Source organism: Vipera berus (assembly GCF_964194415.1).
Source record: "Vipera berus genome assembly, chromosome: 7".
Classification (NCBI taxonomy): Eukaryota; Metazoa; Chordata; class Lepidosauria; order Squamata; family Viperidae; genus Vipera; species Vipera berus.
Window position 1 is genome coordinate 63,417,520 of NC_138209.1, and position 22,536 is coordinate 63,440,055.

At 33.2% G+C, this 22,536-nt stretch overlaps 1 protein-coding gene and 1 long non-coding RNA gene across 2 annotated transcripts in view; one reads left to right on the forward strand and one right to left on the reverse strand.

The window, feature by feature from the left end:
• Positions 1–22,536, forward strand: part of LOC308670884 — a 472,772-nt gene that overhangs the window by 393,316 nt on the left and 56,920 nt on the right. The gene's annotated exons all lie outside the window — the stretch shown is intronic.
• FSTL5 (follistatin like 5) overlaps positions 6,108–22,536 on the reverse strand; it is a 387,142-nt gene continuing 370,713 nt past the window's right edge. Inside the window, exons 13-15 of the mRNA XM_081332684.1 lie at positions 20,806–20,913; positions 19,747–19,871; positions 6,108–6,916 (exon numbers count right to left, since the gene is read on the reverse strand). Of these exons, the coding sequence (XP_081188810.1) occupies positions 6,214–6,916; positions 19,747–19,871; positions 20,806–20,913 (936 nt within the window). The 3' untranslated portion in view covers positions 6,108–6,213. The remainder of the gene's footprint in view (positions 6,917–19,746; positions 19,872–20,805; positions 20,914–22,536) is intronic.

Genomic DNA, 22,536 nt, shown 5'->3' on the forward strand with positions numbered 1-22,536 from the left:
AGTCCTCTAATGCAACATACTGGTCCTTTATTAATTGAATCTATTTATAGCTATAGTTTTGGATTAGATATAGATTTAAAGTCATAATACTCCTAGGTGGGTCAATTAAATTAGATATTTTTCTAGTTTTCCATTCTGACAAGTTTCCCCCTTTACTCTACTTGGTTAAGGAATTCTTGATCTCCAAGGACCATTGCTGAACTACAATAATTGAGGGCTTTCTCCAAAACCACAGGACCTCTTCAAGGTGTCAAGCACTACCTTTTTATTCTGCTGCAAGATGAGGATAGCAAGAATGTTATGCTGTAATGTTTCTCTAATATTTTGATTTTTGTTTGATTCTTCACAATTGCCTCACTGTCGTTGGATTACTCTTCTGTGGCTTGATCTCAATTCACATTGGACAGGAGAGAAAGTTACAGGATCATCTAGTGAGAATAAATCATGAGACCATATAATACAGATGACCTTCTGAATATATTGAGGAAATGTGAAAAAAATGCAGAAAACCAGTTCTATATTTGCAGTTGGAACTACAAAATCTGTCTAAAAATCAAAGTTATGTGATCCAAAGTCTGTAAGATAATGCATTTATAATATATATAGCTGGACTTAAGCTGGTTGAATGTTGATGTTCTTGTATGATTGCATCAAGTATATACATTTCTTTGGTACATGATATGTCACATCTCTGCTGTTCACTATTTATCTGAGTCTCCTAAAATGCTTTGTGTTTAGATTGGCCTACAGAATTCAATAATAATATCTTTTTACCAGGATATTTATTACTAATCACCAGGTAAAAATAATTGAAGCAGCACTTGCTGCCAACCTGCTTAAAATGAAAATCGATAGGCAAAATGAAAGAGAAAAGGGAGATCAATAAAGCTTGACAGATTTTCCAAAGAAAAAGAGATTGTTTGTTCATGTGAGAAGATAATAATAACAATACAGTAGATTGCAACCAATATCCAATTTACAAGTTAACTTTGAAAAATATTCTGTGGTATTCTCTGATAACGAAAATGCTTCCAGGTGAATTTTGCTATTTTGCTGCATTTATTATAAAGGATTGGCAAAACCAGAATATTTTTTAAAACCATAGCTGAGTTCAAATGACTTTCTATAATACATTTTTATATAGTCGCCAGTCCATTTAATATTTGACAAACTGCTTTTTCCTTCTAATTTACACATACTTTTAAAAATTATTTTATTTATTTTTATTTAATTTAATTTGTATACCGCCCTTCTCCCGAAGGACTCAGGGTGGTGAACAGGGCCATAAATACCAATATATTTAGATTTAATTCTCACAAACAGAGATGAAATGATAGAAAGTGTCAAAGCCACAGGAACCTTGGGGGGAAGTGATCATGCAATATTGGAATTCAACATTATGGAAGCACAAGCAATAGAATACAGCCAAACTAGAGTCTTGGACTTTAAAAGAGCTAATTTCAATAAACTTAGAGAGACCTTGGGAAGAATTCCATGGATGAGAATCCTAAAAGGGAAAACAACTCAAGAAGCTTGGGAAATTTTGAAAAGTGAGATAATAAAGGCCCAGTCTAGCACAATACCAACAAAGAAAAATAACAGCTTTCAAAAGAAACCAGCATGGCTGCATAAAGAACTCTCTGATAAACTGAAAGATAAAAAGGACAAGTATAAGAAGTGGAAAGAGGGGCACATAACTAAGGCAGAATATCAGCAAACAGCCCGTGCCTGCAAAGATGAAGTGAGGGAAGCTAAGGCTCAAAATGAACTAAGGCTTGCGACCAAAGTCAAAAATAACAAAAAAAAGCTTCTTTCAACATATAAGAAACAAGAAAAAAGTTAAGGAAATGATTGGTCCATTAGTGGGGGAAAGTGGCAAGAAGGTGACAAGCAACAGGGAGAAAGCAGAACTATTTAACTCGTTTTTTTCATCTGTCTTTACACAAAGGGAAAAAACAGTCCAACCTACCAAAACCAGTGCCATAAAAAACAGAATAGAAATGCAAGTTAAGATAGGCAAGAAAATGGTAAGTGAGCACCTGTCCAGCCTAGACGAGTTCAAATCACCAGGACCAGATGAATTACACCCCAAGGTTCTCAAGGAACTGGCAGACGTGATCTCAGAACCACTGAACTATATTTTTCAAAGATCCTGGAATACTGGGGAACTACCAGAGGACTGGAAGAGAGCTGATGTAGTTCCCATCTTCAAAAAAGGGGAAAAAATAGATCCAGGAAACTACAGACCTATCAGCCTGACCTCAATACCTGGGAAGATTCTGGAAAAGATAATCAAACAACAAATCAGCGAACACCTTGATGCGAACAAAGTTATCACTAAAAGCCAACATGGGTTTGTCAAAAACAGATCATGCCAGACAAACCTTATTGCATTCTTTGACCAAGTGACAAAACTAGTGGACCAGAGGACTGCTGTAGATATAATTTACTTGGACTTCAGTAAGGCATTTGATAAAGTAGATCACAACCTACTGCTTGATAAGATAGAAAAATGTGGGTTAGATAGCATCACCACCAGATGGATTCATAGCTGGCTGACAGGCCATACTCAGCGTGTGGTCCTCAATGGAACTGCATCTACATGGAAGGAAGTGTGTAGTGGGGTGCCCCAGGGCTCTGTTCTGGGCCCAGTGCTCTTCAACATCTTCATCAACGATTTGGATGAGGGGATAGATGCGGAACTCATCAAATTTGCAGATGACACCAAGTTGGCAGGAATAGCCAATACTCCAGAAGATAGGCTTAAGATACAGGAGGATCTGGACAGACTCGAACACTGGGCACTATCTAACAAAATGAAATTCAATTGTGAAAAAAGTAAGGTTCTACATTTAGGCAGGAAAAATCAAATGCACAGGTGTAGTAAAGGTGGTACCTTGCTCGATAGTAGTAACTGTGAGAGAGATCTCGGAGTCCTAGTGGACAATCACTTAAATATGAGCCAGCAGTGTGCTGCAGCTGCCAAAAAAGCCAACACAGTGCTAGGCTGCATTAACTGAGGGATAGAATCAAGATCACATGAAGTACTAATACCACTTTACAATGCCTTGGTAAGGCCACACCTGGAATACTGCATCCAGTTTTGGTCACCACGATGTAAAAAAGATGTTGAGACTCTAGAAAGAGTACAGAGAAGAGCAACAAGGATGATTGGGGGACTGGAGGCTAAAACATATAGGGAACGGTTGCTAGAATTGGGTATGTGTAGTTTAATGAAGAGAAGGGTGAGGGGTGACATGATAGCAGTGTTCCAATATCTCAGGGGCTGCCACAAACAAGAGGGAGTCAAGCTATTCTCCAAAGCACCTGAAAGCAGGACAAGAAGCAACAGATGGAAACTAGTCAAGGAGAGAAGCAACCTAGAACTAAGGAGAAACTTACTGACAGTTAGAACAATTAACCAGTGGAACAACCTGCCTCCAGAAGTGGTGAATGCTCCAACACTGGAAGTTTTTAAGAAGAGACTGGACAGCCATTTGTCTGAAATGGTATAGGGTTTCCTGCCTTAGCAGGTGGTTGGACTAGATGACCTCCAAGGTCCCTTCCAACTTATTATTATTATTATTCAATTTTTGCAGTTATTTTGCACAGTTGACTTATGTTTTCAATCAAAAATCTCTTCACAAGTATTATTACTAACTGGTAGAATCATGGAGTTGAATATGTCAAGCCAAATAGTTGCTCCTTGAAAAAACAAAGGGCAAAGTATTAACTGTTAACAAACAAATTTTTCAAGATTTATTTATCTGATTGTTTTTTTTTCTTTTGAACGTTTAGTTAAATGTGCACTTTGAAACAGAAGTGAAGATTTTATATTTTTTTCTACAATATTGTGTTTGTTACTTTCTTAAATTTATTTGCTGCCCATCTCCCTTTCCAAAATGACTCTGAAGTGTTATGTATTTGAAGACTTTATAATTAGAGCAACACTGATACATAGAAGTGTAAAATGATTTCATTAATGGTACTTCTATTGGAGTTTTCCTTTAATTCATTGTGAGGAAATAAATAGTGTTAACTTAGAAAGAAGTATTCCTCAATTTTATTTCCATCTTATTTTTGTCTAGATAACTATAGAGCTACTAAGTACGCTTATTTTGTTGACTTATTTTCAACTAATAATGGATTTACATACTAATATTTAATAGTATATATGTAAGGAATTTGCCCTTCAAAATATTATTGACATCTTTGTTTAGCTTTTGCTAGATTTAAAATAACTTAGATTCAGTACACAAGTTGAAATAAATTCCTAATCTAATATAAAGAGGTTTTTGCTACATTATTTTTGCTACATAAATGTCATTGGGGAAAAAATGGGTTACATTCTTGACTGCTTTTCTAGATTCCTCCTCCATATAAGGAGTTGGGAACACGCTGGGAACATTCTAACATTCTCTTTTTTGATATATCAACTGAAACAACAATATTTAAAATGTAAAAGGTTTATTTTCTTTTCATCAAGCATTTTCTACATACATAACACTCATATATGTAGGATAGATCATAAAAATGTAGAAGAGATGAACTACTGTAAATCATAGAGTAACAGGCTGTTCACAGAATCTTTTATTCTGTAGTAATTACTGCTATTATCACAATGGGGAAAATTGCTAAAAAGATTCAGAAGTGAGAAATTTAAAGTCATTTTTGTTGGTCAGTTATCTGCTAGTTTCTTTAATCTAGAGAGAAGTCTACTGTTTCATAGTCCAGGATGCTAATGACACACAGGAAAATAGAAATTTCTAATTTCTAATTCGCTTTACCTATTAGAGTAAAATATTTGATTGCATTGAATCAAATATCAGTTCAATAGTTTCAGGTATAGAAACCCAGTTTTTAAAATGATAACAATAGTCAAACCAATCTATGTATTTCTTAAAAATCTGAAGAAAACACAGCAATATATTATTTTCTCTTTTTGCAGTGATTACAATAATTCTAAATTTTAGAACCTTAATTGTTTCTATGTAGACATATAAACAACATCCCTAACTAAGTGGCAGTTTATAAACTAAAGTAACCATGAAATAGAAAGCTAATGGCAGTAATAAGTTAAAAAATTACTTTTATCAACAGTACTAACAAAAGGCATAAATGATAGACATTGTATATGCAATAGTGGTACTATTTAGCAAGATTATCTGAATCATTTATTTAACTGTGAATTTTATTGATTTCAGTGTACTGTACTTTCAGAAAGAAACTTGAAACATACAATCTTATGTAAGAAAAACTGAACTCAATGTGATTTACTTTTCAGTAGACATATATCATTATTCTCCATTTTTAAAGACTGCAGTTCTTAATTCTCTTGAATTGAGTGGAACTTACTTCTGAATAGGATTACTGTGTAAAGTGTATTATTAAGCAGAATGAACTTATAGTAAGACATTATTTTTTGCCAATTTAAATAACCCTTACTATTGATTTTAAATAAACATTTTCTCCTAAGCAGCTAGATATTATGTTTCTCTTCAATAAAACTAAACTCTACCATATTGATGCAATTGTTTTGTAGGTGGAAAAGTAATAATTAAAATATGAACAGTTAACAAAATTTTAATCTTAAATTGTAATAAAAATAACCATATCTTCAAGCTGTAGTAATAAAAATGATAGCACAAAATGTTGCAAATATTTTTTTTTTCTTTGACTTAAAACTATGCTTTAAAATTTGTGGAGATGAAAATTTTTAGATATTAAAAACTTTGCAGAAGATAAAGAGAACTTATAACCACAAGAATACAATTACATGTTTGTAGGTTTTTCTTTCCGTATGAGACATTCAAGGCACAAAAATATCAAATAGTGGTCAGGACATAGCATAGTGTTTTAATGCAAAAACCTAACTATGCACATGGTGTGTAATATTAGCAATTCAATGAATTGTTTTTGTTGTTGCTGCTGTTGTTATAATGTGGCATCATTTTGTCATATATCCTATGTATTTATTATAATATAATATTGTCACAAATTGGCCACTTTTCCCCATGGAGATTACCAACAGTACATATTTCTCACAATTTAAACATTTTTTTTTATTTCACCAAAATTCCATTTTAGTCAACCACACAACATGTACAGAAGGGTCTAACATCTTTAATATAAAATAATGACAATTTAGAGAATGAAGATAAGTGCAATGTACTTTAAAACTATATCCACTTGGGTGTTATCTAATATGGTTCTTTATGCCTCTCCAACCCAAATTACTGTGTTTCCTCTCTCAACTTCAGTGATTTCACAATTAAGCTTATTTAATCGTCCATCTAGAATAAACAAGGATTCCTTAGAAGGTGTCATCAGGTACTGACCAAAGAGCCCACTGCCTTCAATTAATCGGTTCTTATTGTTCCAAGGCCATTCATCTGGTTTAAGAGGTTCCTTAAGATTCTTCACCATCTTCACCTTCCCAGAGAACAGTTCTACAAAAAGGACATCAGTCTGTGTACTAGAGCTACCAAAAACATTATATTGATGGACTTCAGTAAATGATGGTTGGAAAGCCACATCAGATATGTGCAAGTTTGTGTGAATGTCAAAGGCATCTTGTATTTCTCCTCTTAGTGTAATTGTCTGGACCTTCATGAGACCTTTCACATCATCAATGCTGACTATGTAGTGACCATCTGGAGAAATATATGGAGATCCTGTTACATCACCATTATATCCAATAATTGAGTCAGTTACACTATCTACTATTATTTGTGGTGGAATAGCTCCAGTAGTGTCAGGCTTACAGTTGACAAAATAATATCCTCCAATATGTGTATATGCCAGAGTCTTTGGAACACAGTTGTAATCCTTTAAATTAATTGTCTTGATATACGACATTGTTTCAAGATCAATTTTCTGGAGTACAGGCTCATCCTTGTGAAGAATGAATCCAAATCTAGATGAAACAGAAAACATTTTTTTAAAAAAGTTATATCCTATAGTAATTTAAAGATTTGTATAGGAAGCATGCATTCTTTTGTGTCTATACATGATTTAATGATACATGAATTCGCTTGTTCAGACCATATAGTTGATAAATGGTATTTGGATATATGAAATCAAAATGTTTAGAAAAAAATTGCCTGCCTGCAATATTTTATACCTGTAATGATCAAATCACAAAGGCAGGTTATGCTTCAGGATTGTAAACTTTAAGTAATACACACAGAGCCAGTTTGGATTGCAGTGGTTAAGGTTCTTGCCTGAAACCATTCTATGCCTCCTATAAAAGTGAAATTCAGTTGGATGACTTTGGGCCACTAACTCTTTCTCACCCCACCCCACCTCAAAACATTGTTGATAGATAGATTAGATAGATTAGATTAGATGATAGATTAGATAGATAGATAGATAGATAGATAGATAGATAGATAGATAGATAGATGTAGATAAAAATAATGCCACCTAAAATATTACCAATTAAGGCAAATAAAAGAATATTTTTGAAAGTGTACTTACAATGTTAATTCAGGAATATGTTTACCATATAAATAGAGTGAAATGATACAGTGTTTTTAAGGCATATATTTCCAATAAGATTGAGTTTATTTTAAATAAAACAACTTGCATAAGTTAGGAGAAATAAACAGCCTCAATGACTAATTTCCCACTTTTGTCATGAACAGGAAATGATAGTAATTGTTATTATTGAAATATTTATTCAGTCTTCATTTAAATTCAGAGAAGTTAAATTCCATAAATATTTAGGATTATGTCTTCAAAAGTATGTTCCAAAAGTATTTTTATACTTAAAAATGATTGATCCTGGAAATTAGCTATATTGCTGGAAAACATAATATAATATAGCATAGTCTAGCAAGGCTGCTGTTAATAACAAATTCTACTCTCCACTGTATAACATACTTGACAGTTAATTGGGTATATAGCATTATAAACATCCATTTAAGCCTTATACTGTAGAAAATGTCAAAGAACAATTGTCAGGATGTAGCCAAAGTACATAATCAAACAATCGATCAAAGTGATAAAATTAGCAAATCATACTTGTCTGTCTCTAATATACAGAGGACAAATTGGACGTGAAAGAAGAAGCCATTCAGGATTTATTGTTAAAATAGTAATTTTGCCAACAAAAAACCAAGGACCTGATGTTTTAGTTTCCTAATTCATAGTTTTTTGACCAATCGTCATAACTGAAATGACCAATTATCATTTCAAATATATTTAAAAATATTTTTTGAAAGTATGATTGGTATTCAGAAAGGCAGACAGTGACCTTCCAATAATATTATAGAAGAACCATTTGCATGAGCACTCATTGTAAGCACAGCTCTGTACATTACTATTACAGTAGGGTCGTAAAGTAGGTAAAAATGGAGTTTTTCATACTACTTACACTTGAGAGGACAATCCATTTCAGACACAGTGACATAGAAAGTGCAGATTTAACACTGTTTCAAAGAATAGTTGATAATCATAGTTACAACAAGAATTAAGCTGAATTGGAAAAGGAGGCAGTTCATGAAGAGTGAGTGTCTGATTTAACAACTCTATGAACCAGAACCAGAAGATTCTAGAATGGCTCTAAAATGACAGATTTTTGTACATTTGTAGCTAAAGATGAAATCTGAGAATTTCCCTTAGAGGAAAAAAAAGGAAGATAAGATTTCCTGAAATTGCTCATAACTAAGTAAATTGGAATGAAACAGGGACAAGGCAAGTTGTAAATACATTTTAAAATTTGATTAGGTAAATGTAAAGGTTCCCCCGCACATGCGTGCTAGTCGTTTCCGACTCTAGGGACCGGTGCTCATCTCCGTTTCATAGCCGAAGAGCCAGCGCTTGTCCGAGGACGTCTCTGTGGTCATGTGGCCGGCATGACTAGCACGGAACGCTGTTACCTTCCCACCGTAGTGGTCCCTATTTTTCTACTTGTATTTTTACGTGCTTTCGAACTGCTAGGTTGGCAGAAGCTGGGACGAGTAACAGGCGCTCACTCTGCTACGCGGCACTCGGGATTCGACCCGCCAAACTGCCGACCTTCCGATCGACAAGTTCAGCGTCCTAACCCACTGAGCCACCGCGTCCCTTGATTAGATAGCTTGAATTCAAAAAAAGTATCTTTTTGTTCTAGGAGTCAAGTCTACTGACATTTAACATTTTGATTTATCTTTTTCTTGTTTTCCCTTGGGTTTGAGTGATCTCAACACAAGTAATACAACAACTAATAATTATTTAAAACAAATGATTATACATGCATCATTATTTTCTTCAGATACAATGCAGTTTTACTTTTATTGCTCTTTTTCATAATTGTACACATTTTTAATCCTAACCCTTTGATCCTTCGGATTGAATTTCTTTCTATTCATTCCTTATACATTTAATAAACCTGATGAATAGTGTTAATATTTTATTACATGAAATAAAGACATGATGAAACTTGGATTGTAAGTCCACATAGGGATATATATATATATATATATATATATATATATATATATATATATATGTATGTATGTATGTATGTATATATAAGCGAACACTGGGATGGAACAAAAAAACCTAAAAGTTTTTATTGCTAAAAAATCAAGCTTTCATTGGCTAACTGCCAACGTTGTCAGGATGGAAACGCTGGGGTGGGGAGATTGCGTTTATACTGTTGGTGTCTGCACTTCACTCATGGAGCGTGTCACTGGTCTGTTGAGGCCAGCCATATTCCTTTGAGTTGTTGCGCATCCGTTTTTGGGGATGTAGTCTCTGAGTGTCTGTTGTCAAAAGTGGATTGCTGACAGTTCCATGTGTTATAGCCATAGCTCTAGTCATTGCCCATGTTCTTATACCAGAGGTTCTAAATAGTTGTTTCTCTTCTTCCCTGTGTTCTACAATGCAGGGTGGTTGTGTGTTTGTGCAATCTTGATTTTGATACAATGAGGCGCTCTGTTTGGTCCACCATGTGGTCAATGAGCAGAGCACGGAACCAAACAGGCTTACCAACGGTCTTTCAAACCTTCAATGCTTTCTTTGATGACATATATATATATATATATATATATATATATATATATATATATATATATATATATATATATATATATATATATATATATATATATATCTTTGCTTGATTTTTATATCATTTATTTGTATTTTGGCTATGGAATTCTGATAACAGAAATATATAGGGAATTATTGAAGGTTAAAAAATATCATGAAGATCACCTTTTGTAAACTGATGTTTCCAGTTACATGTGATTACCAGTTTATCATATTTAATACATGTCTGAATGATTATACAAATTGGAATTATATAATTAAATACTATGGTAGTAAACAGCAATATTTTTGGAATTTTCTGGTCCACAAAGGATCATGTGTGATTAATACCCATTTATTGCATTACTCAAGAAGGTCTGATTATGTTAGCACCAAGTGATCTCTTTTTCATATCTGAGACATTTCAAGACAATGTAATCTATTAAATAAACAGTTAATTATCTATTTTGTGACTTGCTATTTTCTAAGGAAAATATGCTTTAAAAATATGGGTGTGAGACCAGTGATATTTGAATGACTATTGGAAGAATGGAAGAATTTTATTATTAAGGATAAAATTATTAAGGATAAAAATTGCAAAATTATTAATTTTGTGGATGCAATTTTTTTAGCATTTCCTATTTTCTTTCAGTTTTAAGGCTTTAATGTAGTTATTTTTCTTTTATAGAAAATTGCTCAATTATTGCATTATTAAAAATGTTTTGAAACTGATAATTTTCTCAAAAATAAATTTTTGAAAATTAATAAATAAATATACAATAAATATTTTTGTAACCACTCATGTATACTTTGTAACTCAATAACTATTTAAAGTAATGTACTATACTGGAAACCAGCAAAACATAACAATACTTTAAATTTTTCAGAAAATGACCTTTTAATATTTGAGCTAGGACATTTTTGAGCCAATGTTTTTATTGCTCTCTGGAATTGAGAACCTTGTAAAATGTTATTGATTGTACTGCTTCTGAGATACTTACTTATAACTCATAGGTGAACATTACTTGGATCATCTTAAACATTTCACTCTGTGATTGATTTGACAAGTGTTACCTACATGATTATTTTCAAGAAGTTTGTGTGATGCTTTGGCTATTATTTCGGTATTTGAGGAGCTGCCACAAAGAAGAGGGCATCAAACTGTATTCTCCAAAGTACCAGAAGGCAGGACAAGAAACAATGGTTGGAAACTGATGAAAGAGAGAAGCAACCTGGAATTAAGTAGAAACTTCCTAACAGTGAGAACAATTAACCAGTGGAACAGCTTGCCTTCAGATCCATTACTGGAGGTTTTTAAGAAGAGACTAGACAGTCACTTGTCTGAAATGGTATAGGTTTTCCGTAGTGGTGGAATTCAAATCTGTGAACAACTGGTTGTCTGTGTGAATGCTGCTTCTGAAAGTCCATTCTGGGGCTGGGCAAAAAATAATAATTCTATTCTATTCTATTCTATTCTATTCTATTCTATTCTATTCTATTCTATTCTATTCTATTCTATTCTATTCTATTCTATTCTATTCTATTCTATTCTATTCTATTCCATTCACTTTCTATATTTCTATTCTATTCTATTCTATTCTATTCTATTCTATTCTATTCTATTCTATTCTATTCTATTCTATTCTATTCTATTCTATTCTATTCTATTCTGCAAAAAAACTACTATCTTGGTTTTTGACCTAAATCACTTATTTCGCTAACTTAGGCTCATCCATGCAAAAGCAAAATCTATCTTTTGCTCATTCATTCCAACCATTTTTCCTTATTTAGAGATTGGGAGTTTCTGACAGAAAATAAAATTGCAAATGTTCAATGAAACTGGGAAAAAATAATGCACAGGCATGTTACTATTCATTGCTGTTACTTTGCTACATTGGTTTTGCTTAGTATGATTGCTTTAACTTTTTATGCAGAATATTAGCACAACTTTTGTGAATACAACCATATTTTTAAAGTCCTGTGACTATCTACAGTCTAGATAGGTCTAGATTCTAGACCAATCTCTTTGATAAAATTTTTAGAAGTGGTTTGCCACTGTGGGATTTTAATTAGGAAGAACAACTTAATTAGCATACATCATCTCATCATGATGAAATTTCATATATATATTTAAAATATAAATATATATATATATAAATATTTAAAATAATTTGGTTTACAACTAAATAGAAAATTAGATTCTAATTTAGACTCATTAGACTCAGTTCTAATAACTGCTCTTCAAAAGTTAGTCCCATGAAATGCCAAAGGCCACATACATAAAATTATGTTGTAAACATATGAATAATGGTTTATGATGATGATGATGACGAAGGTGGTATTTCAAGAATTCCAGAAAGTGTCGAAGTGTTTTTTTCTTCTAAATGAATAATTAGCAATATGTTTGTTTCTTTGTGGAATCTTCTCCTCGAAATGGTTTAGCTCCATCCCTTGTACTATTCCAAAAATCAAGACTTGGCTATGTTATCAAGGATGGAGCATCCCAGGGAACCAGGGAAATTTTGCAATGACTTCCTTACTATGATTAATATTATCCTCTTTTCTGTGCCTTTTTAATACCTTATTTAAACTGTGACTATTTTTATGATGTATTTTTTAGTTTTTAATTCAGTGTTTTACACTGCCCAGAGTTACTTTCATGTGAGATGGGCAGCTATACAGATTTGATAAATAGAGTAGACTAAAATTTATTTTATAAAATTATCCTCTACATCTGAAGTTCTAATGAAAATGCTCAGACAAAATTATTAAAACAATTATTTAACATAAACAAACAAGACTTAACTTTGAAAATATTAAAGAAATTACATTTTTACTTGTTTGTGAATTGATACGTCCCCTATGACCAATAACAGTTTAGGCAAACAGAATGAGCTATTTCTCAGACTAATTAATTCTATTAAAACTCTAGGCCATCATACCAGTTATATGATTGTTCATTCTTGTACATGTGAAGATAGCTGCTGTGTGATGTTCAGAACACCTGCTAGAACTATTAAAAGAGCTAAAGATAAGTAATGAATATTTTACAATTACCTAATTTAACACTGCTTTGAAACACTGTATAACATTATAATTACAGAGTTTAATTTATTCCAATTATCTTACTTAGATTTATGAACTGTGGTGCTAACTTCTAAAAAAAAATTCTTTGGGTATTTTTTGTCTCTTATTCTACACACAAATGGAAATTTTAAAACATAGGCTCTTTGGGCATAATTGAGGACCTCCTGTCATTTTCACAGATATAGATTCAATTACTTTAATATAAATGCTTGCACTAAACTAGTACAAAATTAGAAGTTATTCAACACATGGACAAATTCAACAAAAATTCCATACCTGTTTTTTTTTTTAATATGGCACCTTTAAGCTCTTTCATTAATCTACAGCACAGAATCCCTGTAATGAGCTACATCTCCCTCTCAGCAAAGAGGATCAAGGCTGGAATCTTGGTTTGGCAGTGAATAGGATTTTCTGGATTCCTAGGATCCTTTTGGGCGTGTATGGGAAGAACTCAGGGACAGAGTGCAAAGATAGTGTAGAACTAGGGAATACTTACCCCAACTTACGCCCATTGGGACTGACACACATAACTGTGATTTATTGCCTTCCTCCGCTATATGTGATCTTATTGCTTATCTGGATGGGAAGCAGGGGTTATTATGGTCTGACAAATTGTGATAGTAGCTAGACACCATGCCAAACACAGAAATTAATGACAAAAGGCCCTTTTTAATATTTTGAGCAAAAAGTGGTCCTCTGCTTATTTACCTAAGAAGGCCAAGTCTTTTATTTTGCCTACCTTCTTCTGCAAACTTTTTCAATGAAGTTTGCAATTCCCTCTTTTTTAGGCTGGGAGGAAATGGCTCAAAATCACTCAGCTGGCTTTTATGGCTAAGGTGGGTTTAGAACTCAGAGGCTCATGATTTTTGGCCTGATGCCTTAAGCACCTTCCAAAAGGTGTCTTATATAAGCACTATTATACCCAACAAACCAACTATTAGCATTCATGCATGGATCATAACAATTCATATCATATATTCATATCAATATTGTTTTAGAAATGGAAAAGCATGTCACATTTCAGAACTTTTCATTTTTTAGAGTATTTGCTGGAACCTATGCTTTAGGATTTTCATGTAGCCCACAAGGGACTTAAACTTCCTCTTGTACCAATACTGCTTTTTGAGCCAGCATCATCATCAAGCCCATGCTTGCTGCTTAATTTTCCTTCAGCAGTCTTTGAAAATTTAGCCTTCTCCTGAATTTTCTTATGTGATCCCCTTTTGCCAATATATTTCTGTAGAAAAATTAGTCAGCTAGCTTTCCAAATGTAGATTTTAGATTGAACCCAAACAGTACAATGCAAAGTCTTTCCTGTTCAGTTTTATTTTGTACAGTCTATTATTTCTCCATCCTTAATAAAATCCATCCCATTTTCCAACATATTTGATTTTTTTAAAGGTATTTGGGGGCATTTTTAATATAAATATTTTCCACTTTGGATTAATATATAGTAGTATACTCTGATTTGTACACATTCATAATAGCTCTATATTTTAATTGAAATCAAAAGATGGAAAAATCTATGGATTTTGACATATAATTGTTTTTTTATTCATTAAAAAGTATTGGATGCCTAATTTGCAATAAAAATCTTAGCTAAAGTGGTGGGGTAGAATGAACTGAAGGGCAATATGTGGGAAAAAAATCTGTTTTACTAGAGCAAGAAGTCAAAGGAAAATGATGCTTTTTAACCTGCATCATCTTTACTCTGCTTTTTATGACTGAACAGACATATGTTGAAATGGGGACAATTTTGCTTCTTGTCATTTTTATCTCATGGTGATGGGGAAAGAGGAACAGAGCCATAGAAAAATACTGGTTTTATGTTTTTATATATGGGAAAGTAAAATGTTTCTTCATAAAGTCTCTGGATGTGTCAGAAAAGCTGAATTTTAGAGCTGGGAGATGTCCCTCTCAAAATGGCAATTCAGAAGCTGACCTTACAGGGGGAAAAAGGCTATATTTAAAAATGTCAGTGATACATTTAATATCCCTCAGGTATTTCCATGTTACTTCCATACTTTCAAAATCAATAATTTATGTGTTGCTATGAAGCTTCTATATTTTATTTCCAAGTTTAGCTTTAGTAAAGATTTGTATTTTGTTTTCATAATTTTCATAATGAACAGCAATTAGATAGTTTCGATGTCTTATATCACTTATAATTAATTCAGTTCTTTTAATCTTTTTGGGCATTCTTTTAAAATACAAGGATTGTTTTGACCTGTTTATTGTTTTATATTTTTTTTACTATGTGCCACCCAGGGTCACTTCTTCTGGGTTGGTGTAATATTAATATTACACAAATTGTTCATATTTATTTAAACCATCAATAAAAACTCTTAAACCAAATTATAATTTGTGAAACTGGACTTTCCTAATTAATGTGTAAATGGAAATTTTAACTATAAAAACACAAGCTCATTGTTTAACTCTATTTAGTTTTGACTTATAAGCAATTTAATGTGATATTCAAGTATGCACTGGAAATTGAGTTATTTTCTGTAAAAATGGAGATCAAAGACAATATACTCCTGTTAGAATTATCTATACTTTTTTATTTGAATTCATTTTAGAAAGATAATTTTTAAAAGTTGGCATATTCAAAATGACTGGAAAAACCAGAAATATGTTAGGGCTGAATTGCGAAAGGCAAAGCAAGAATGATACACTTTTCTATAGTTTGGTAATTAGGGACATATTTATTTAAGTAATAGTATTCTAAGCATAAGAACATTGATAAAAACATAGACATATCTATAGGCCTACAAAGGATTGTAAATTCAGAAGATAAAATCTTATTTTTAGGTTGGTTCCCTTTACTGGATCTTAGGAGGAAGGTGATTTTCATGCTACTGTTCGTAGGCCTTATTTTGCAAGCAAAACATAATCTGGAATTGACCACTGAATTATTTAATCAAGAATTCAAAATTATCACACCTTAACATAATAAAACATGAGTAAAAGAATGGTCATCTTCAGTACAAATGAAATATACTGTGGGAGATGAAAATATAGCCCCCTCCTCATATAACAAGATGAGTCTGGAGCAAACCTGTGATAGGCCCCACAGTAGTGATTTTAAAAAAAAGCTTTGACTTGAACTTTATACTATTTCACAATACGAACGTACTATTTGTAATCTGCTGAGCTCTGTGCAATATGAAATTTCAAAGTAGATAGGTCTATGTATATTTGGAACATGAGTATTATAACTGTGGGAAAAATAGGGAACTGAAAGTAGCTGATGGATGTGGGCTGCAATGTACACGGGTATATTTGGAAAGTTATGTTCAGCAGAAAGTATATGTGGAAAGTAATTCAGCAAGGGGTCAGTAAGGGGTCAGTAAGAGGGCAGCAAAAGTCAGCAGAAGTCAGCAAAAGTCAGCAGACCATCTGACTACAGTCTTAGAACAAGAAAGGGTATAAAAGGTTGGGACTGGACCTGACTGATTTGCCATTGGCCTATAGCTGTCCTATTGGAATTTGCTATAACCATTTGGTCCTCATTGCAATAGGTTATTAATGTACGTGATGATGTGTTATTATGCTTGCTATGTTCCAAATTATTAGAAAAATAAACCTCTGAGTCTTAAAGTAAGAATTATTGGTTTGTGTTGCTGTCTCTTGTCTTTTCCATTGGGTTTTTTCCAGGACAATACTAAAAAGACTAGCATGAACACAATAGCCCCTAATTCAAATGGAACAGAGCACTCAAAAAGTATTGAGGTAGAAAGCTATTTACAATAAAAATCAATTCAGTTATATTCAGCAGTAGGTTATACTACATTTGAAAATCCAAATTTATATGGTATTGCAGCTTTGATATCCTTTAGTTAAAAGATCTTTTGTTTCATTTGGAGATAGTGGTTCATCTTTTTTTCATTCACTTTCATGCCTACATTTTTTCCTCCTATATCTAATTGTGCAAGTAAAATCTTGTCTACAATAATAATAAAGCATCAGGGAGAAAAAAATTAAAACAACATGCTTGTTTTCTATAATGGCTTTTACCTCAAGCCATTCTGTACGATTTCTCTGCTTGGACTACAAAGTAATTGATCTTCAAGTGGCAATGCAGCATGGGAAATAACAGATATTTAGCCCTGGCTGTCTCTTTTCATATGGTAACTATTACTGAGCTTTGGGTGAAACGTTTGTGAGAGGAAGGAAATATTCCCTTCCTAACTGAATTCAGCAACATCAAATACAATGTTCAAAGACTGCTTAAAGTTTAATGAGTATAATAATAAATATTATTAATAATAATAATTCTTCTAATGTCTTAGTTCAGGAGTGTCAAACTGGTGGCCCATGGGCCGGATGTGTCACGTGTAGGCCACACCCAATCTGGCTCCACAAAGGCAAAAGACATCACAATATGTCATGATATGTTACGTGACATGATTGAGTTTGACACCCGTGTCTTAGTTGATTCATATGATCTTCCATCAACATATAGCTGTCCTTTACTATAAAGGACCATTTTTTTCTTTAAACTAAGCTATTCATTAGGTTTATTTTTTTAAAAAAACTTCACTTTTTGTTTTGCTCATTTATAACTTTTACCATACAAATGGTAGTACATACAGGTTTTCCTCAATTTACAACCATTCATTTAGTAACTAATCAAAATTACAAGGCCACTGAAAAAGTGACTTGCAACCAGTCTTCTCTCTTATGACCTTTGCAGCATCCCCATGGTCACTTGATAAACATTTGGGTGGTTGGTATTTAGGATGGTTGCAGTGTCCAGGAGTCAGTGATTGCCACTTGCAACCTTCCTGACAGTTTCCAATAATCAAAGTCAATTGGTGAAGCTGGATTTGCTTAACAATCACATGATTCATTTAGCAACTGCAGTGATTCACCAAACAACCATGGCAAAAAAAGTCGTGAAATCGGGCCTGACTCACTTACATTTAGGGAGGAAAAGCCAAAGGAACAAATATAGGTTGGGTGAGACCTGGCTTAAAAACAGCAACTGTGAGAGGGACCTTGGAGTCCTAGTGGACGATCACTTGACTGTGAGCCAGCCATGTGCAGCAGCAACCAAAAAAGCTACTACAATCCTGGACTGTATAAACAGAGGCATAGAATCAAGATCACATGAAGTATTATTACCGCTTTATAAAACCCTACTAAGACTACACCTGGAATACCGCATCCAGTTTTGGTTACCATATTACAAAAAAAGATGTTGAGGCCTGGAAACTAAAACATATGAAGACTTGGGTTTGGCTAGTCTAAAGAAAAGAAGAAATAGGGGAGACATGATAGCAGTATTCCAGTGTCTGAGGGGCTGCCACAAAGAAGAAGGGACCAGGTTGTTCACCAAAGCACTAGAGAAACAATGGTTGGAAACTGATCAAAGAGAGAAGCAACCTGGAATTAAGGAGGGATTTCCTAACAGTGAGGACAATCAGCCAGTGGAACAGATTACCCCCAGAGATTGTGGGTGCTCCATCACTGGAGATTTTCAAGAGGAGACTGGATATTCACCTGTCTGAGATGATATAGGTTCTCCTGCTTAAGGAGGGGGTTGGACTAGAAGACCTACAAGGACCCTTCCAGCTCTATTCTACTCTATTCAGTTAAACTGCCTTACTTAACAACAGAAAATGCATCCTCAATTGCAGTAAGTTGAGAACTACCTGTACTTTTTCACATTCAGGTGAAAAATATGGAAATTTTTAAAAATAAATTTGTATGTACTATTTGATTTTAGATATTTTATTAGTATTTACTAGAATTTTTGTCAAGCATTTTTTTGGTTTTTGTTCTTGATTTTTTATTTGTAAAGCAAAGTTATAAATATAAAAAATTAAACATTTTTATTATTATTTTTTCAAATTTATCTATCTTTTCCAAGTTTTCATATGGTAGTTGTAGATACTGCTCATATACTTTTTGCAATATAATATAAAATACATAGAAAAATACAACAGTGAATACATTCACTAGAAGCAGAAGGATTGAAATTTATGTTTTTATATTTTCTTAAAATTTATTAATGGATTATGGAGAACAATAAAGTTATTACATTTCATCAGAATGCAAAAAGATATGTAGATTAGGAAAAGTCCCATTGTGTCCATCATCCTATTTCACAAGATCTGAAAGCCTGAACAATGCATTAATTAAAATACCATTTTTATACAAGTCCTATTACAGTAGGAGAAATATTAGCTCCAGGACTAGAGATAATATACAAAGTTGTAAACATTGAATGGAAGAGGCTACTTGCAAACTAAAAATCAACTTGTGTTGGAATAAATTCTAGCAAGCATTGGATGAGAGTTGAGTAAGATTGTGTTGTAGAAATGCTTTAAAAGAGAGAAACCCAGAATTTCTGGGACAAATCTACTAAGAACAATAACAGTTTTGTGTAAAAGTGACATTCATATTGATTCAAATACCCATGGGTATAGCATAAAATAAATCGTGCTGGCCTGAGATTGATTTGATCAGCCACGAAGCTCACAGCCTGATAATATTCTTAATATTGTCATGAAAATAAATGTGACAGACTTTATTCTCCTTGCAGGAAGGATAAGTTATTAAGAAAATAAATAAAAATAGAATGTCTGATTCAATATCTGACACCCAACCTCAACTATATTATAGTTCACTGCCTACCTTATGTGGGTAATAAGGAGAGTTGCAGATGGAATGAAAAAGTCATCCACTCTGTCAAACTGCTTCCCCACTGGTTGAGTGTGAATCGTGTGATGAGAAATACTTCCACTGGCCTGGGTTATCACCTGGAAAACATATTGTACATCTCTTAAGTCATCATTTATTTATTTCAGAAATAAAGTGAGCTAATCTGGTGAGTCTGAAATTCCCCATTCAGAAGCTTTTAAAGAGATAAGCCAAATACATCTACAGGACAGCATATTGGGAAATACTTTAAGAACTACTATATTACTGCTATGTTTACATTATTGTGACCCTTTTACCCCAAATGATATCACTATAATTTAAATTCTTAAGTGGTTTAATTTTTGATGAAATAATTGACTGTGTAATAGAAAGACAAAGGTGTCATCTAATATATCTGTTACAGGGATGTAGGTTTAATTGTCTTCCAATAATTCTTTTACTGGAAGACAAGTACCTTTGATACAATCCTTGTCTGCTTAGAGGATAATGATGGTTTGGTGCTTTTTTTAGTTTTTTGAGGCCTGCCCTGTCATCTGCTTTCAGTTAATTCTGATTCTGTGGTCTTCTGATCTGTGATATAGTTGTCATGGTATGACTGCCCTTGTTTTCTTGGGTCTCTGAAATAAATCATTTAGTTTTACATGCTGCTCATAAGGCTGTGAAGAATTCTAATTGATTGGCATTCTCTGTTATAGTTGAGGCCTTTATGTAGGATGTCATATGACATTATGAATAGTCGACAGCTGGACAATTCAGGTACAGCTACCTATTGGTTCCTGAGGTTTAGCTAGATAAAGTTTGCTTTGGTTTGGAACTTTGGTTTCCTCTTTTTCTTATACTAATAGACTAACTAACAAATCTCCTTTCCTACTATGTCGTTGATAGCCTCTCATACATTAAGTGCTCATATATTTATAACTATCCTTCTGACAGTTTTCTATGTGAATATGAGGTTGGGCCTCTGTCAAAGAAGCAATGTATTTTATAATCAGTGCACAGATCTATATTTAATATAAAAATGCATATACTTACTTGTAGTGTAGGAGAATCCTTATCAAAGCTTCCCCAACTGAGCACCCATACTTGATCATGTGATTTATCATAATGTAGTTTCACCGGAACTGGATCTGTACTTACAGCCTAAAGATTATGAAGAATTAAGAAAATAGATACTAATTTAAATAGCGTAAATATTGCAATACATCTAGTGAAAAGTAAATAAAATTATTTGTCAATACTTAAAATATTAGACAACTGGCAATTAATTTGAAGCCAGATTACTTTTGTTTAAAAATGTTTGCTTATTATTTGAACAAGACATGGATACATGTTCACTATGCACTTTATTAAATTTATGCCAAGCAGATATATTAAGAAGCTCAACTATTTATTTATCCTTTTAGTATATTGTAATGCTTCCAAATTTAGATAAATTTCTTTATTTGTGCAATTAAGATTAAAAAGCTAAACAAATACAATTCCTGAGTATATGCATTTCATTTTAACAAAAAAATAAATAATTATTTTTAATGTTTTCATTATCCAATCACATAAATTAGCCCTAACCCTAATTAATGCAGAATTACACACAATACACACACAAGCATACATATATTTTGAATGGTGGTTGAGGGAGAAGATCAACATGGTCACAGAGTGAAAGCATTGTTAGTGATATCATAACTCTTCTATTTTTGTTACTCTTTTATTTACTTTTAAAATAGTTTACTTAGTAATTTAATGTCAATTAGTCATCTTTGTACCCTGCACTGGGGTCAGTAATTTTAGAACTTTAGAATTCAGATTAGTTGATATTTTAGTCCAATACTTTGGACACCTGCCAATGGTGGGAGGCAGCAATGGCTACAAGACAGGAACAAAAAAGAACACAAATGGAAAGACCAAAGAGAAGAATATTTCAACTATTCTGACTACTCTAAGGTTCAGAACCTTCCAGGCAGCTAAAACTAAAGGATTAAGGACACGGCATGCAAGTCCTCATCTCCCCTTTTCTTCTCAGTGTCTGCTAATGAAACCTATGCCTTATTGAATTGAGAAAAAGATGATTTCCCTTCCTCCAATGAGAATTCTGAGATAGATATAGGGAAGAACACTTTTAAAACCACAAGTAATTTCAATGTGTATGTGGACTTCATTTACAAAAATCGCCTTTTAACTGCTGAAATTATTGCAATTTTCCTTCAGCTGCTAGATGCCAATCAGAAAATAGACGAAGGCTATAACAGAAAAGTATATAAGTAAACCTGTTATGGAGTCATCCACTAACTCAGCTGCTCAAAACCTTATTCAAAAATAATATATTGTCCAATATCCTTTGGGGTAAATTACTTTTGTAGCGACTGTTCCAAATTGCAATTAATACTCCTAATGAGGGCAAATGGTACAACAGACAACAGAACTACAGCTCTTATTACAATTTCTTCACTGTAAAACATACCCCAGCAACCTTACAGAAATCTCATGGTTTCCCAGATGGCATGGATTTGAAAGAATAATATTGACTTTTAGGCATTTTGCACGCCCTTCAGTGCTTTTTAAGCCATTTTCCAAGGGATTTTAAATTATGCCTATATAAGTCTTTCCCAATAGCAATGTACACTCTTTGCTAAATTCTGGGAAGAGAGCCAAGCCGTAAGGAAAGATGGCATAAGCCCCAGAGTTCATAATATCTGCCAGCAACTATCTGCACAGCAGAGTGCTCCACCAAATCCAAGGTCAGGACCAGATAAGCATAGGAGGCAT